Source organism: Trichoplusia ni, chromosome 2, assembly GCF_003590095.1.
Source record: "Trichoplusia ni isolate ovarian cell line Hi5 chromosome 2, tn1, whole genome shotgun sequence".
In the NCBI taxonomy this organism is placed as follows: domain Eukaryota; kingdom Metazoa; phylum Arthropoda; class Insecta; order Lepidoptera; family Noctuidae; genus Trichoplusia; species Trichoplusia ni.
Genome location: NC_039479.1, coordinates 19,972,738 through 19,990,360, shown reverse-complemented (window position 1 = coordinate 19,990,360; position 17,623 = coordinate 19,972,738). Strand labels below are relative to the sequence as shown.

The following is a 17,623-nucleotide window of genomic DNA, read 5'->3' as shown; positions in this document are numbered from 1 at the left end:
TGTATGTTTGTTTCTTGTTTATGGAAATGACAAGATAAAATTCTCATGAAAGAAAAATATGATATTATTTTAGTAGAAATATCAATAGTTTTTCATATTTGTTCGAGTTCCACTCTTCGCTTAAATGTTGGTTAAGTAGTGGACTTTATGAATGACTTTATCAATGAAAAATTATTATAATTCCTTCCGCGAAGCGGAATTGCTATTATAAATAATTACCACTAAAATATAGCTCAGAATCCCACTAACGTTTGGAATAGATAACACAAGTAATAATTGAATTATTAAAACACGAGCAAAACCGACATTTGTTCCGCCATTACGCTCTCAAAGCTCATCATAAACGCCATACAAAATTTACAAACGAGGATATAAGCAACAACGTGTGGTCAGAGTATAAATATTTAATAAAAAAATGTGTTTTTCTTTAACATGCAGAAACGGGAAAGTTACTTTTAACGTTGAAAACATTAACAAGTACTGCTGGCTCGTTGCCTAATCAAAATTCAAGGAATATTCGCAGTTAAGGCATAGTGCTGTTTGTAGATTTTTTTGATATAAATAATGTAAATACATAGTGCCTGTTCGTACTAATTGATGAGTTATATTTTGAATGTTGATAAGGAGAGAGAGTCACGTACGGTTGTAAAGAGTATGCATTAATCTGAGTGTAAGGTTTGAATACTTTATCGAACTAGACATATTATAAAGAGGGACCTATTTTTCCTTTTTAATTGCCATCCCACTGCTAAGGGTGACATGACGTGTTGAGAATGTAGCTGTCGTATATGTTTTTCATGGAACAGAAAAAAATGGTTTTATTGAAGATCCTGGCTACAGGAGTTGCAATGACGGGTGGGTGTGCAAATTTGTCCATAAAATAAAATTGATATTTTTTTCTTTTGATTTTGTTTACTTAACATTGTATTCAATAGATAACAAGTCACACGGAAATAAAATTACTTTAAAAATTCTTCGTTAAAATTTTAAACCAAGTATAAAAGTTAGAGATTTATTTTCCATGCAACAACAAGTCTACCGCATCAGCCATAAAACACATTAAAAAGACATTATATATGTCAACTGCGAACCTCGTATAAACAGCAAGTTGGTCGCCAAAACTTTTGTATGAAACTCCAAACAAACAACCATCTTTTAACACCGAACAGAAAGCACGGAAAGAATATAATTTGTACCGGATTCACATATTGTAGCGCAACTGTATACTCTAAACGTACTGCAATAAAGTGTATATTTCAAAATAATGAATGAAGTTAACTGTATAAAAATGATTTAAATTTAGACTTTTTAAATCGCTTCATTTGTTAGTAAGGAAATAAAAAATTGTGGAGTCAAAAACAGTTGAATTAGAACCTCCTTATGTATAGGGTTCCTTGCCCAAGGAAACGGTACAATTATTAAGGCTTAGCTGTCTATCCGTCAGTCAATGACCAAGCCGTATCTCAGGAATCGTTAAAACTAAACGATATAAGCAACGGTAGGTAGAGCTAAAGATGGGGCACTTCCCCATTAAAAAAAAATACCTAACCATTTTTTAAGGTACGTTTGTATCTCATTGTGCATGTGATTTGAATCACAGTAGTAAGAAAATAAAGAACGTAAATATCAGAGAAAAGAAACTCCATACTCACATTACAACCAATATTAGACACAAAATAAACCAAACAACTAAGTCACCAGAACAAGTAGAAACATTCATCAACAAAAACCAAGTGTTCCCATTCAGGAGCTCGCCCCGTAACGTGCTCAACTCTTCAAACACTCACAAAACTGAACTAAAAAACCTACAGTTAATTAAAAGGATGAGCTGCAAAGATTTATTTCAACAAAAAGTATTCACTACTTGAGTAAACAACTACTTGTATTCAACACTTATTGCAAAAATGGTTTGTTGCAATCACTGTAATGAAAACAAGCTGTGTTTCTAAGTATTATATTCAGTGGAAATTGTTCGCGTTTGCGATACACACGAGTGTAAAATTAACCGACTCTTTGTAGATATTATGTTTTGGTGTAGTTTTAACTGGTTCTAGTCATGCAGTTCAGAATATTGGTTCGTTCTTCCTACATTCTGGACTCAGTCTTTCTCTAACCTTAAGTTTTAAGTCTCTTCTAAGTCTTAATGGGGATGATGACTGGGTATAAAAAGAAAAAATCTAATTAGTCCCTCAGTTAGATAATTGAAAAGAATTAGACACGTATTTTTTTCCTTTTTCAGAAAAACTAGAATTGACAAAGATTAACTGCTTTAAAGTTTAGGAGGGGGGCTTGTGACGTAACGATATGGTAAAATTTATAATCAATCGTGACGTCACGCGTAAGTTTCATTCACTGTAATTTGGACAATTTATGTTTGCGGGACAAATTTAAAAATACGTATCCATTATTATACAAAAAACTAAAAGACGGACACTGCAAAAAAAAATTGTCATCATCCCTATTCTACTTAAAGCAGACATATTATTATTATAGGGTATTTGACTATGTCCTATAATATCATTTTGTAAAGTCCGTCAGACGGACTTGCTAGCAAAAAGCGTACTGGTAAGTGACGTCACACGAGATTCTGAATCACTGTATCCCCTCCATTGTTTATTTATGAGATTAAAAAATATATACGATGAAAATATACGTTTAAGACTAAACAGATTATTTTATTCAAATACCCTATAACTACCCGTCAAAGATCTGCTTAATGCTTTATTACTTAGGTCTAACTGTAACAACAACGTCCAGACAAACGATTTTAATATTTATAAAATATAATAAAACACACGTTGCTTACGAAGGCCGACTAAATATACTTTAAATTAACATATTACAAAAGTGCCGTGCGGTAAAATTATTCATATACATGTCTACAGTTCACGTCGCTAGCAAACGCCATTGTGGTGAGCTGAGTAATATGACGGTTTAGATTTATATTATTTTGATGAATTGACATCACGGATTTGTGTTAGTTGCAGAGGTTGCAGGTGAGAAGTCTGGAAAATAACATGATTTTCGAATTAAAGAAACGTGTTTGTATTCAATTTTGACCAAACTTGGACCCGCAAAAAAATGAATCTTAAATCATTAATCTGTCTGAGAGCAAGCTTCGAGATCTCATTTTTGCTGATTGTCCTTTAAAGGGACAATAATATACCATGTGAAGAGCAAAAGCGAATTATCACTTTCTAAACATATTAATGCATATGAATGCAACTTAGATTTAGGACGAACGAACAGTGTTTTTAGATTTTTTCGCATCTTAGCTATCTAAATTTTTTCTTCTAAAACGTTTATAGAAGTCGACTCGTCATCTATTTGGAGGACTAATGATTTCACACCCATAAATCCAAATCAAAATACGCTGTAATTTGAAAATCATTATTTTGCAAGTACTACAATTTTCCGTATAAACTAGTAGCACAATATTTCACTCAGAATACCGTACAGCCAACGCTTTGCTTTACAAATTTACGAAATCAACTCCATAGTTCCCTTTGGCGCACGTTGCACCGCTTACAAAATTCACCTATCGTCAATGTTTCAGTACATTTGTAACACGTTACAGAAGCACGCGATTCTGAGGCCTACTACCACCGCATAAGGTATTAGTAAGACTGTCGTCTTTGTGCGAGCAAGACGACAAGATATAAAGTTAATAGCGGCATCTCGCTTTTACATGTACAAGTCTTACTTTTAGGCGGTGTGGCAGGAATTTTGAACTAAGTTTTATAAACCCGTCGGTAAAGAAACGAAATGGTAATTTTTCAATTACCCTTCAAGTGAGTTCAAAACTGTGTTGCCATTGTTTCATAAGCAAAATTGTAAGCCGTGATTTTATATAACTTTTTTGGTTTCGTGTTGACTTTATGATTTTTAAGACACTTTGTGTCCGCGCTTCCTTTGTGGATGAACTTAACTTTTTTTGATTTGGTCAAATAACTTCAATTGACGATTTCTTAATAAGTCTTTACTAAAGTTTTTTTTTATTAATGTCACTGAATGTTATGTAATGTATTCGCGAACTTATCTATGAAAATTAAAATATGTATTTGTGTCATAAAAAATCGTAAACACTTCAACATTAACCTTGAATAACACTTCAATTTATTTATTCTCTATGTCTCTTGTTTGGACTTCCACTCTATTCCTTATTTTTTCCCCGGATTATTGTTACCATTATTTTGTTTATAAATACAGCAGTTACTTAAAAACAACTATCAAGCTATCACTGTTCATAAGATACATAGCCTTTGACAAACGAACATACAAACAAAAGGATAAACCGACAGACGGACAAATAGCGGAGTCTCAGTCAAAGAGTTCTGTTTTTACCCTTTCGGTGCTAAACCTTAAAAACTATCGACGTCAAACAAAAGCTAGGTCTAATACAAATTTTATTTGGTGGCCTAAATTATCTGTCATATTTATGGCTTAATATTTTAAGAGCCAGCCTTAATGGTGCTCATGACCCAGACAGGTCACGATATCATATGATTATTACTACTCAATAATCTATAATTTATCATTGATTTCCAAGTTATTTCCGAACGGGAAACCTTCGAGTATAATTTGTATCCCAAAGTAATTTCTTGAGATAATAATTATAATTACTGCCACTGAGGAACAATTAATTTGTTAATTGAGTTAATTAACGACATTAATTGGTGCTTAATAGATAAGGTTGTATGTGTTTGGTTCATGTGATGTTGCTACACTTTGGAGAAGAATTAACGATTTCCTAAAATAAATTCCAGTATGGAATTTTTCCTCTACTTGTTAATATTAATTTGATTTTATATTAGTTACTGAACGTAAAAACAATATTCAATTTTGATTGACGGTAAATTAATGTGTAGCAATCAATATAAGTGTTGTGTAAGCTAAAAGTTACGAACGTCGTATCGTCGTCTACGTCGCCTATGTTACTGGGCAACACGATACCCCTTAGTAAGACTGGTTGTCACACTTTCAAGCTTCTGACTACATGACGTAACGACTGTCAAAAAATTATAAATAACAGTCGGGACCAACAATTAACATTCCTTTCGAAACATGGAGGAACTCGTAAAGACGAAGAGGGCCATCCACGGTCCGACTGTATCAAGCGTGGCTTAACCCGTGATCGACCTACTTGTGCAGTTGTAGTTTATCCACGAGAATTCTCCTTACATTTATCAAATAAAGATACCGATAATAAATAATACATCAAATGAAAATATTTCATATCCTAAAGAGTCTTTAATCACTATACGAGTACCCTATATTTTATGAATCGGTAATATTAATAACTGTTACAAAATAACGAAGGTTGACAGTTCGTACTTTCCATTCCTTGCATAGAAACTCTATAATTTTGTTCCACGTTAACGCCTTGGCACTAATTACTACTCCGATTTAACTTCCAAGCGTAATTTTATGTATATTTTTACAAACGAGGTCGCATAAGCGATTGTTAATTATATTTTGTTAATTAATGTATTTCATATCAATGTAGGTTTACAATGTATTCCGTTACACTTTACTACAACGTTTAAAATCTGTCTTTAGTTTCTTTCATCAATATGTCGTTATTTTTATTTGGTTTTATTTTCTAAATTTAATAGCAAAGAATAAGATCTAAACTGTGGTCGTGTGAGTCTTTGTGTCCTTGCGCATATAACATGAATGTTTGTGAAAGCCCCGACACAAGCAATTCATTCCTTAGAGAGTTTATATCCAAACTATAATTGATCGTAATCATGGTAAAAAAGTTTCAGGTCTTTTTATTTCGGAGCGACAACACTTTTTCATGTCTTGTGATAAGCAGTATTATAACTATTTGTATTTTGTAATTAATTACTTTATTACTCATAGTCATATCACTAAAAATAATGTGTTGTCCGACGCTTTTGTTTTTTCAAAAACCCTCTCGGGCGTTATCTAATACCTTTAAAACTTCATTACAATCTACCATAAACATACAAAACGGAGTAAATGTTTTGAGAAACATTACTAAAATTTTTTTTTCTTTTTTGATAAGAAACGAATATGATCGGTTTTCGATAAAAAACATACAATCACAGCGGCACAAAGTTCCAGGTCATTTTAAAGTCACAAGTACAAATCCCTTATTATAATTTGACAACTTTTAACATATTTAAGGCAAGAAGCCCTTTTCGTTAAAGACACGCGAGTATCTTTGAGAAGTTATTCGACTTTGCACATCGTCTACATCTTGTTTGAACTGCGTCTGAATTAATGGGCTTTGAAACAACTTCAATCTTCTTCAGAACACGTGTTTTAGTTAAGAATAAATTTGATTTATTACTTTATATTAGTCTTGGTTACTTGTCCTGAATACGAATCTCGATTTTGAGTTGATAATTCTGGGAATATTATTGCTGTTATAAGGTTAGTACCTAGATGTTTTAGGATTCGTCTAACTTATTACCTATTAAATTATTTTTGGAATTAATTCAAATACTTGTTCTCTTAATTGGGTAGGAGTTTTTGGAAAATTTTTAGCCTTCTTTATCAGAAAGCTGTCATATTTTTCGGCTGTATATTTGTTTGTTTTTTGACACCCTGCGTATCCTAAAATACTTGATACTTTATACAATGAGATGTGTGATTAGGTTTGTCTTAGTTGTGATCATAAGGTCACTGTCTGATTGACTCTTTTGTTTTTCTGTATAAATAATAGCGCAGGTCTTCTGGAAGCGATTTCTTCAAGAAATAATCAATATCTTTAGTACAAGGCTTTCGTATTATGTGTTGCTTTAATTTGTCTGTGAATTTAAATGGTTCAATAAATACATAAGTAAATAAGTCATTCCTCAATAAAAACTGTAGGAAATATAAAAAAAAACTCTAATATAATTTCATTTGAAAAAGTAAAGATTTAACCAAATAATGAATGTTTTCTTTTAGCATCAAGATTACTAGCTTTACGTCACCGAGGCTTAACTCAAGATCTGAAACGCAAAAGTAACGTTGGTTATGACATAATACGTAAAGCTTATATAATCCAAACGTGTTATATACTGTGGACCACACACGCCTAACATTTTAGCCTCACTGAGTGCTAAGATGGCCCTAATTCATTTAATATTGATGCCACTTAAAGTCCCTTTTACTCCATTAAGTAATAAAAGCGTGAATATAAGAAAGCCTTACAAGTTTCCTCATCCGAAGTCATACTTTTCGTATAAATTTTAATAAAGCAGAGTCTTGGCATAAAATCAGTGAGCGTCCTGTTCCCGCGTATTAATTAAATACCTATGGAGTTTTCGTTCCATAATTACGTGATAAAACCTTTTGCGGGTTGATTTATTAGTTGGTTGCGAAGCTTTGTTGATCCATAAATTTCCTTCGCTTGTGATTTTTGGTCCTCCTTCGCTTAAATCTAGCTGAGCTATTTTTACAAGTGGTCTTTTTGTACTTGATTTAATTATTCCCTGTGGAATCTTCTTTCAATAAGACAAATTGGTGGTTTCTCGTCAACAAACTATGGGTTTTAAAAATATGTTCAATTACTGCAACAAAATGTAAGCTGGCGTACCGACAAAAGCAGTATTCTCCTAAACATTGCGGGCTTGTCTCGTACAAGAGATTTTATACCATATTATATTGTAGGTACACTAGTGCTTGCTCTAATGATAACATTCTTAGCGTAAACGACTATTAACACTGGAACACTCAACATACTCCCGTAGTCTTAGTACTGTCGAGTTCATCCATGCACCCTTTCAGGATTCAAAAATAAACGAACAACAAAAGAAAACCAAATATTGTGATATCTATAAATATCATCAAACTTAATTTTATTAACCATATTATTAATATGTAGCAAAATTATTTTTCTCAGTAAAAAGCATCGCATTTTGAACTGTAATTGTGTAAAATAAAACTGTATCAATGGTTTATGTTATTTATTCAGCTTTTTAGCTTAGAAAATATCAATCCTTGACATACTAACTTGAGTGATTATCGAGTACCTACTGAACTTGACTGTACTTAAACAGCTTCCGATAACTAAGCGATACTTGGCATAAATAACATGTATCGCAAACTATATTGATCTTACCCTCCCAACCTCACACCAAACAGGTTTGTAACACGAATTAATGAAACTAATATTGCGAAATTAACTCAAAATTCAGATTGTGGCGTTACCCAACATATCATAAATACTAATTAGTTTTATCGTACAGATTTAATGATTTGGTTTTGTCGATGCGAACTTAATTACAGTAGCATTTAGTGATGTGTTTATTTTGCAAAAGGTATAGGAATAAAATATTACGTAAAAATAAATAAAGTAGCAATCATGCTGCATTGCATGCAAATCAATATTGACTTTCTATAAAAATAACCTTCTTTATATCATGTCATAAGTATGTCATTAGGGTCCGTTGCCAGAGTCAAAACGGAACTTTATTAGGCCCATCCATCCGTCTTTCGATTTGTCCGTCCGTCCGTAGGTCATTCATTCATTTATTTATTTTTACTTCTTAGACGTGGAAATATGTACACAGGAGGACTTAATGTCTGATGCATTCTCTACACACGCGAATGAACATAGGGTGATGCAGAGATAGTAGAACGTGGTGAAAACTACTTTTTTATAATATAAGTTGTTGGATTTTGTTATTTGTTGCCCAACCGATCATTTATTTGGCCTATTTGTAAGGAAACCTCAGTACCAAGAGTCCGACTCGAACTTGATCGATTATTAATGAATACGTTTTGGTATATTTTAAGTATTTATGAGAACAACAATTAAGTTGACATTTTAGGCAGCTTCGGGTTTACGTCTCGACTTCTAAACATTGATGAAAATAATTCCGTTTTTAATATTTGAAAATAAACGGAACACAGAAAATGATTGGTTTGAAAATAAATATTTGCGATTTATAAAAATGTTTCAGATTAATAACACAACACTCGCATGAAAAAAGTTTTGTTGAAAAGCATTCGTACGCACCAAAACAATGTGAAGTATCAATATATTCTGTGATTCCACATGAATTTAGCTCAGCCTATATTATTGGGTTACAAATTTATTTTCAGTTCAAAGTACGCGAAGAGTATTGGATATCTCTGGAGCTTAATATTGTATGGAGTGGGTTATTACCAAAATAAACCGGTAAAGTGAGTCTTATGTTCAACTAATATGTTTCTGAGGAATGTTGTAAATGGATTTGTAGGCATGTAAAATGGGCCGAATTTGTACAATAGATGTGTAGAGTAAGAAGAATAACAAGCCTTTAGTACAAAATGAAGTGTATTCAAAACAATCGTTCTATCTGGTTGAATTAACACAAATAACTACAAAGTCCACTCAGTCCCTTCATTAAATTTCAAACACAAATACTAGGCGGTCTAAATCAACTAAGGTCAAAAGGACCAAAGTTTCGCCATATTGTTTCGCATATTCTCGTAAATTTTACAATGACAAACGAAACCCTGAATCCATTTGTAGGGGGTGAATTAATATGAATAATCTTGCATTAATAAGACCCGGATAGTGGTCGACCGTGCCGAAGATCAGAAGGACCATAGGAAATTTGGGGGTTGTATCTCTATAACTATGTGAGTCATATATCAATCCAATATTGTACGAAATCAATAAGATATTAGATAGTAAAACACGGACAATAACCCCAAATGCCGTTAGACCGGAATAATCCTTTGGCCTCTAATTTGGAGAGGACCGGACGTAGCGCGTGTTTGTAGAGGTATTTCATATTTTAATGTAGTGTGGTGTAGTGTGCTGTCAAAGAAAAGCATGGTAAAGAACAGGTCCTTTGTAGGATACGCTTTGACTTTTGGAATTTTTAGTTTAACAAATAGTTCTTTTAACATAAACACCCTAGTCATTATGTTTTTGTATAGATGCATTTATTAGTTAGATACTGTTTTTGAAACGGATCCTCTAAAAAATACCTCTCCATAAAATCATAGAATAAAAATTTCTTCTGTCTGCTATCTAATGTTTTCCCAAGAGTCTAAAGTCTTTCAAGATTCAGGTCGAAACAGTATTATACATTAAACGACATCCAGTATAGTTTTGAACATAAGTAGGTAAAACAAAAGCAAAAACAAAGATAAATCTAATTTCTTTTTTGCAAAACAATGAGATATATAATAATCTTAAATTAAGGATAAGCTTAACAATCAAATTAACTTTTCCATTACACTAATAACTGGGTGAAAGTTCTTTAATGCTTCGCGAGCCACAAATTATTGCCACAGGTGTCAGGGGACTCGCTAAACTTTATTAACTCCGAGCCTATAGAAAAGTTTTGTCTTAAACGAGGCCAAAGTGACTTATTTTTTATGGTGTTACCGTTTCCGTGAAATGTTTCACTTAATGAAAGTGTGCATTTTATAACCTAGTACCTTCTTTACGCTATATGTCTTCAAGTTTGTGTAAACGATTATATTGAAATTACTCGTATTTAAAGTCTTCAACCAAATCCTTTAAGAGAACATGACTGTAATATATCTTAAAAAAAGGTTAAATAGCAAAACTAGGAATAATTGAACCTGGTCCTTTTATTCCGCCTTTGGTCCTTCGGTACATTTTGTGTTAACTGTCTTAAATTAAAAGGTTTCAATGAATAAGGCACGTTATAATTTATCTTACTCTTAACTACACACTGTAGAATAATTAATAACAGTAATTGTAGTTTGACCTCAAAGCGCGTGTGACCTCACATTACTAAACACATTCTACGGTCAGACTAACTAAGGGCGCTGTTATTAACATCGGCACTGAGTTATAATGGAATAGTAGATGCTATAAATCTTTATTAAATGATTATGACCTTTGAACTTAGATGTGAGTGGCAGAACGTACTGATAGACAATAAGGTGCAAAATCGTATGATTAAATTTTTTGAGTTCGTTTAATGTGAGATTATAATAATATTGATGTTGTAAGAGTTTTTTTTTAATTATGTTTATATTTTCGAGTATATTTTTAAACTATACGTATTGTACTCAATTGAAAATATACTCGTTTAGACGGCTCTATATTAATTCAAGTAAGATCTGTACTAAACTGGAAAGTTTTGAAATAACATTGCGTTTTGGTAAGGAACTGTATTCTTATAAATACCCTGTAATAAATGTCAACATGCATCGCTTAACATACAGAAAATATATATTGTTTAAAGATATTATATCATCATACCAGTCTGCTTTCCAAGGTTTATTACAAGTAACAAAATTCTAGCAACAACGGACGTGTAAACAGTGTTAAGCAGTCGGGTGGCTACGACGTAGGCGTCGTAGCAGCTACGCGACCTACGTGATCGTAAGTTCATGTTCAAATGTCGAATTTAATTTAATCAGTCCAATTACATTACCTGTATCTAAAAATAATAATCTAAAGCAGAACTTCATTACACTCGATATTTTTATTGAATCGTACGTTTCGAATGTAGATTACATTAAATAATTCTACTATAGATCAATCTCGCTCAATCCTATGACTCAGGATGAATCAACTAAGTGTAGACAGATAATTTATATCGTGACAAACTGGCTTATTACAGTTACATAAAAAATAAAACAGATTATCATAATATGCGTAGCTCTCGAAAGCAAAAAGGAAATCTCGCTCCAAGCTTGGATTAAAATAATAAAATGCAGAAGACAAATACATCTGTTCATGATCACAAAAGCTACAAAGAGGTAAACCTGCGGCGAAATAAATGTATTAATTTATTACTGTCTACATTTAGTAACTTAATTATATTGAATAAATTTCCACTTAATGTATATAAATGTCCAATACAGTATCAATAATTTTTAGTATACAAAAATAATTGCATTTGTTTTATTTTCAAGTATAAAAATAAACCCAATTCAAAACAAATACAAATTATTACTTTATAACTTAACGAGAGCAGATATCATCTCTTCAGAAATTTCTAAGAGAAAACAACTGCACTCTAAAACGAAAACTACATCACTGTATTCTTATAAGCATAGTCTCATGCTGAATATGGGTACTAACCTGCAATATTGAAGCATCCGAGCAGCAGCGTCCACAGGGACAACACGCGAGTCGGACTGGCTCGTAGAGAGCTCTCCATTTTACATTTTCCGACGCACCACACAAATATCCCAAACAACGAAACCTCTTGGATTACATTTCGACAGGGATTCCCGTTTACACCGTCGCTCTTGAGCGTTCTGTAACAAAGTAATTTAGGATTTTAGATTATGTTTGTCTAATATGTGAGTGAAAAATTTGCGATTTCTGGTATTATTACTGGATGGGAATCATCAAATGATTACTACGGTTTTGGGTTGAGCGGAAGGTAGAGTCAATGGTTTACTAACTGAAACCCGCCCATTTTTGACCAAACGTGGACACTTAAATAATAATAATAAATCCTGGGACAACTCACACACGGTTATCTGATCCCAAGCTAAGCAGAGCTTGTGTTATGGTAACCAGACAACTGATAAACTTACTTATATATTTCTAAATACATACATATTATAGATAAATTACACCCAGACACCAGAACAAATGATCATGCTCATCACACAACATTTATCCTGGGCGGGAATCGAACCCACGACCTCCGGTATAGCAGTCAGGGTCACTAACCACTAGACCAACAGGCCCGTCACTTGCGTAATATTTCTTATAAAATTTATGAATATCATAGTAACACCTTTCTTGTGATTATGAAGATATGGTAATAGCAAAAAAATATATACCTAAAGCTTTAAAATGACAGCAATCAACACGTGACTTAATTTTTGAACTTTTAGCCAATTTCAACGAAACGTCATATGAAACGTCCTAAAATTAAAAACAAGAACAGAAAGAAATGGGCGAGTGTGTTCAGTTGCGAAATAAAGTTAAATGTCATCATTTTTAATAAAATTACATTGGAAAATATACTGGAAAGGTGCATGATGTTATTACGAAATACTCTAGAGATTTCCACGCGAAACATTGACATGAGTAAGCGCTGACTTAACAAAGCATGTCAATGTATAAATTCTGCTCTTAATAATAACACACGTTGACAAAATATTATATTTATTTAAGACTGGACGTTGGATTTTTATGGTTGAACATTTTCGTTAGTGTAATATACCAATACAAAGAAAATATAAATAATTGGTATTCCGAAGGGATACTTCAAGCTTTTTGAGACTTTACCTAATTGCCTTGAAAAGGTCGAAAACCATGTACTAATATCAGTATTACTGAGTTAAGTTGTATCTTCAATATATTGTGAGTTTTATAATACAGAGTAGGTACTTGAATCTTTTGACAAATATGAATTTCAAAAGTACAAGGGTCATAGTTACATTTTTGCAAGTGACAGCACTTATCGAATCTTTCAAGTGTATGGGAATGTCATATCATTTGGAATATACTCAATCCTCAGATATATGTAATTAATATCAGCCTATAGATCTTCTACGGCTGGAAACCCGTCTCTTATCATATGGAGAAGTTTTGTGCATATTTTCGCGATTTCAGGTTCCAATATTTGGAATCCAGGTGTCCTCATAATGTTTCAGCTTGTTACTGCCATCTCAACATGATTAAAAATATACATAAAACTATCATAGAATTACACTAGAACTTTGACTTTGGATAGAACCTGTACACGAATCCATATTTCATAAAACCGCAAGGCTTCGACCACGACATAATATATGTTAATCAGTATCTACTATACTCTCACAAAACATAAAAAGGCAGGGATCGTAATTCACTAATAAACAAGTTTGTATTAATATTTTATGGAAGTAAGACTGGTTGATTTGGTGAAGGATGTCTGCGTATAAATATTAAACAAGGAGGTTTTATTAACGAACAACGTATATTCGAACAGTGGTTTCTGAATTGAATTTGTCAAAGAATTTGAACAGTACAATAGGTACCTTTATATTTAATTAGTACTGTTGGTTAGTGATTTCTACAAGTTTAAAATATTAAATTTATTGTTTATGACTTCATTCTCAGATGTTAAAATATATTGAAATGTATGAACATTCCGTTTCGGTTAGGCACTTCACGTGTTGTTACCGTACAGAATAGAATAGAATAGAATATTCTTTATTGTACACTATGGAATTGGAGCAGTGATGTGCAAAACGTCAACAGTGTTTAGTTCAAGTGCCCATTTAACACTTCGGTTTCAGTTGTAGATACTGTTTTTTTAATGAGTATTTGTATTTCTCTGTCCATTAAGTGACACTTGTTAAAATAGGTAAATAGTCTGTTGGATATAACAACATATTTTGTTATTAATTCTAATCAAAAATATTTTTAGGAGTTCTCATATTTTTCATTACCAAGTTTATATAACGTTTGGTGTTGGGATCAATAGATAGGGCTTCAAGGCATCGATCTTCATATTTCCTGAAGAACGCCTGACAATAACCATTCGTCTTACCAAATTGCCGTCCATGTAGCGATTTCCAAGGAACCATCGGGTCCTAGAGATAGGTAATTTAGCCGTCGATAAATATTGGTAGGGAAATATGATACAGCTTGCTGTTTGATGCTTTATGGTAAACTGTATGATTTTTGGGATGTTTGTTTTCAAGGTTTCGTACCAAAAAGGTTTAACGGAACTCTGTTAGTGAGGCACCACTGTCTGTACGTATGTCTGGCACCAAGGATATAGGAAGACAAATAGAGGGGAAATGATGTAGGAAACCTGATATTTTTCTGATGATGAGGTAAAGCAATGGTTATTGAGGTTACAGGTCAGAAGGAGCAGTACTTAAATTACAGAATGCTTATTTCTTTTCTTTTATTTAATTCATGTGTATCTGGCTGTACGCGAACATTGTGCTCTTGTTATAAGTAGTGTTATGACTTAGCTACCGAATATAATCTATACTAATATATAAAGCTGAAGACTTTGTTTGTTTGTTTGAACGCGGTAATCTCAGGAACGACTGGTCCAAATCAAAAAAAAATTTTGTGTTGAATAGACCATTCATCGAGGAATGCTTTAGGCTATAAACCATCACGCTGCGACTAATAGGAGCGAAGATACAATGGAGAATGTGAAAAAAACAGGGCAGGTATAAATCATAACTTATATATTCTACCCACGGGGACGAAGTCGCGGGCAACAGCTAGTTCTTAGATAAACTTGAAGACCTAAGTTCAGTCTTAAATTAGATTTTGTTCTCAAAAAAATAACGAAACAAATTAGTTTATAGAAATATTCTTGCTTCTTTCGAATCAGAATCAGTTCGCGATCCTTTTGTGAATAAATTAACTTTGAACTTTAAGTCTTTTGTCATATTAAACTTAACATAATATATATCTTGTTCTAAAATAATATAAAGAAAATACTTTTTTTCTCTTAGTTATTGTACTTTCTTAACTACATAACTAATTTTAAGTATAATTTTATAAGAATATTCAATTAAATTTAAGTTCTGACTAACTTACAAAATTTAAAGTATGAATATAGTATACGATGGTTTATTTTAGAATTTAGAATTTTATGTGAAACCGTTACACATTAGCTGCTGTTAAGTAAATGTTCGTGGAAATGTTGAAAATAATTTAGATAAAATCAACCAATCGAAATTTGTATTCGATTTCTAGCCACGACACATGATTTTATTGGTTCTGTTTTCATTTGAAATTATGTATATATATCTATCAATTGTCTAGTACTTATGAATGTTGTGTTAAAATTGCGGCATATTACTATATTATATTATCGCATCCAGGCGCAAAACACATGATCGACGTCAAACACATATAAAGCGTAACAGACACGACTCTATATTATGTGTAGAGTTTCTACAAAGTACTAATTATTGCACAGCGGTGTGTCAACTCGATATAATTTATATAAAGCATTAGCGAGCTAAGTTTCTAAGAGGCAGGTAAGCAGAAACCACAAAGTTCCACGCCAGCTCGGTTGACCCCACTTCAGTTGAGAACAGAAATAACTTCGTACCTACATCGCTTGTCTCGTGAAGGTTGTATATGTATAGAGCCTACACCCTGCAGATATCAAGACGAGAATTTGTGTGGGCTAAGATAAATTATTTGTACTTATATATTAATATGCAATGTTAAGATGTACCGTCTTCAGTGTTTCATACCTTGAGGGCAAAACGGAATATTATTTCTAAGGCTCCGCTGACTGTCCGATAGTCTATCTATCCGTCATTTTGTCATCAAGCGGTCTGATGAAAAGTCGTATTTAAACAGATAAAATTTCCACAAATGATGTATGAATATTCTTGTAAATTTAGTAAAAATGTATATTTCTTGTAACCAAGGGATAGTAAGGTTTTACTTTGGTTTTTTATTACCATGGTAAATGTTTTATAATAAGTGTTTCATTTTTAACCGACTACAGAAATACAGGTGGTTTACAATTCATTATTTGCCTGTAGATAATCAAACTTCTCTAATATTTTAGGCAGACAACTCTATTTATTTTTAAGCACAACTACTGCACGTTACTGATAAAAACGAAAATCATGCCAAAATATAAAATGAAAATAGTTTTATCAAAAATGAAAGAACCACTATTATCTGAACGCTGATTCCTATTTCTAAACCAAACAAACAAAAGCGAGCTTTGAAAAAAAAACAATTGACTTTTAAAAATATGCGCCGGCACGCCCCTATTTTTAATTGTATAAATTAACGTTTTTAAATATTCCTCTGATACTGCACTGATTTTGTAATACATTTTTACAAAGAAAGAAAAATTATAATCTCTTTCATCTTAATGATTTTTTTTTCTCTCTTCATTAACTTTAAGAAGTCGTATTTATTATTTAACAGAATCACTTATCTAAATAGATGAGGTTAGAGAGATAATTTATAATTGATAAATTTTATTAAATTGTTAAATTTAAATTAAATTATATTTCTACTTTCAATTATTTAAACTACCCTTTTTAATTTTATTTGATGTATCCAACTTAAAAAATCCTACAGAATGACAACTCGAGACCCTGTTATTTTTTAATAATCTGGTTTAAAAAAATCGACTCAACCATTCCATTGTTTCACACACACAAAGACAGGTCAGGTTTTCACACACATGCATAGTACGTACGCTATTCTCAACCCTTTGAGCGCTAAAGATTCACAAACGCTCAGACGCGGCCACTTTTCAAACGTCATTGGTCGTTGTTTCCTTTACTTCATTAAGTATTTTCATCACAGCTCCAGTGGCGTCGCGTTAAAAGTACCCTCGGGCCGCAGTTGGGAACGCCGCTTTTTCTTGAATTTTTAACATCGCCTTAGTGCTTCGGTACTATTCATAAGCGACACCGTCATTTAATAATGCACTATATTCACTTAAGCTTTAAGTGCAAAATGCAACGGCTCCTTTCTATCTGTAGTTGTGTATTCCATAAGTTAGCTGAATGTGAGCGTTGATGAGTCATAATGTGATAAGTTTTGCGGTAGTACCACTTTTAATGGAAAATTATTATGGTAAAATCCGTTGCTAAAAGTTTATTAATTATATTAAAGTTATGATGAAAATGAGCATACAAATACCCTGCGTTATATCTACATAAAATATTTAATCTGCATTATCAATATTGGTATAAATATTTTGCTTTATGGTTATGAGCACGGAGG

General features: G+C 32.5%; 1 protein-coding gene across 1 annotated transcript in view; it reads right to left on the bottom strand.

The window, feature by feature from the left end:
- LOC113508589 (nephrin-like) overlaps nt 1-12,374 on the bottom strand; it is a 92,396-nt gene extending 80,022 nt beyond the window's left edge. Inside the window, exon 1 of the mRNA XM_026891712.1 lies at nt 12,020-12,374. Within this exon, the coding sequence (XP_026747513.1) occupies nt 12,020-12,098 (79 nt within the window). The 5' untranslated portion in view covers nt 12,099-12,374. The remainder of the gene's footprint in view (nt 1-12,019) is intronic.
- Nucleotides 12,375-17,623: the final 5,249 nt, after the last annotated feature.